A 982-nucleotide genomic window follows, 5' to 3' on the forward strand; every position below is an offset into this window, starting at 1 on the left:
GCCAGGGAGGGAGCGGGTGGTCAGTGTTCACGGGGGAGGCACTGTCTCCCCTAAAAGTCCATCTTTAAAGCTTCTGATGGGGCCGCCCTGGGGGGGCAAGGGGTTCGAGCGCAGCACTACGAAGCTGCTGGCAGCCCCTGCAGCACGAGTTCGATGGCCAGTCAGGGCTGACCCCCAGCGCGCGGCGGCCCTCTCCCGTCTCCCCTCAGCAGCGCATTCCAGTCCATCCGCCTGTTCTGCTCCCCACTGTCTCTGGTGGGTCCTCTCACTGCTCCCCTCCCCCCAGCCCCCTGCCTCCGGCCTGTTCCCCAGTTCTCGTATGTATAAATAAATCTTTAAAACCTAAGTAAAACCTCAGCTCTCCTCCCACTGTGAACTCTGGACTCGGACAAACCCAGACGGAGAGACCCAGGTGCCCCTCGCCAGCTGACCGGGAAGGCCTTGCGTCGAGACACGACACCTGGCCCCAACCCTGGGCACAGACACATCCCGTGAGCTTCTCAAACCGACCCCCAAACATGCAGCAACACACCGCACACGACAGAGACGCTCACCTGTTCAACAGCTGGTTGATCAGGTACCTATTAAAAGTGGACTTTCCGATGTCCTGGGGCCCGCAGGCCAGAATGACCGGGCAGCCGTCGGCCTCCTCTGCGGGGAAACAGACGGTGAGCCTGGCTGGCGCTCTGCCTCGGCCCGCTCACGGCGTCCCCCGCACCCTGCTCACCACAGGCCGCGCCAAGCAGCTCTTCCAGGGCGGAGAGGGCACTCTCAGTTAGGCGAAGACCATTCTTTCTCTTTTTCTCTTTCCTAATGCCCACGGACCGCAACGCTAAGGATTCAGCATTAACCTGGGATGCTGGACTCTGAAATGAGCGATTTAAACTCTAAGAAAAGGAGAAAGCACCCCCTTTCTCCAGTTCCAAAGGAACAAGGCCTCTCTCGCCCCCAAACCCTTCAGTGAGTCCTGCCGACTGCTCCC

General features: G+C 60.3%; 1 protein-coding gene across 1 annotated transcript in view; it reads right to left on the minus strand.

Moving 5' to 3' along the window:
• NOL9 (nucleolar protein 9) overlaps window positions 1–982 on the minus strand; it is a 12,952-nt gene that overhangs the window by 7,616 nt on the left and 4,354 nt on the right. Inside the window, exons 4-6 of the mRNA XM_012722057.1 lie at window positions 728–866; window positions 555–651; window positions 432–472 (exon numbers count right to left, since the gene is read on the minus strand). Of these exons, the coding sequence (XP_012577511.1) occupies window positions 432–472; window positions 555–651; window positions 728–866 (277 nt within the window). The remainder of the gene's footprint in view (window positions 1–431; window positions 473–554; window positions 652–727; window positions 867–982) is intronic.

This window comes from Condylura cristata, unplaced genomic scaffold, assembly GCF_000260355.1.
Source record: "Condylura cristata isolate star-nosed mole 26May11 unplaced genomic scaffold, ConCri1.0 scaffold00008, whole genome shotgun sequence".
Lineage (NCBI taxonomy): Eukaryota > Metazoa > Chordata > Mammalia > Eulipotyphla > Talpidae > Condylura > Condylura cristata.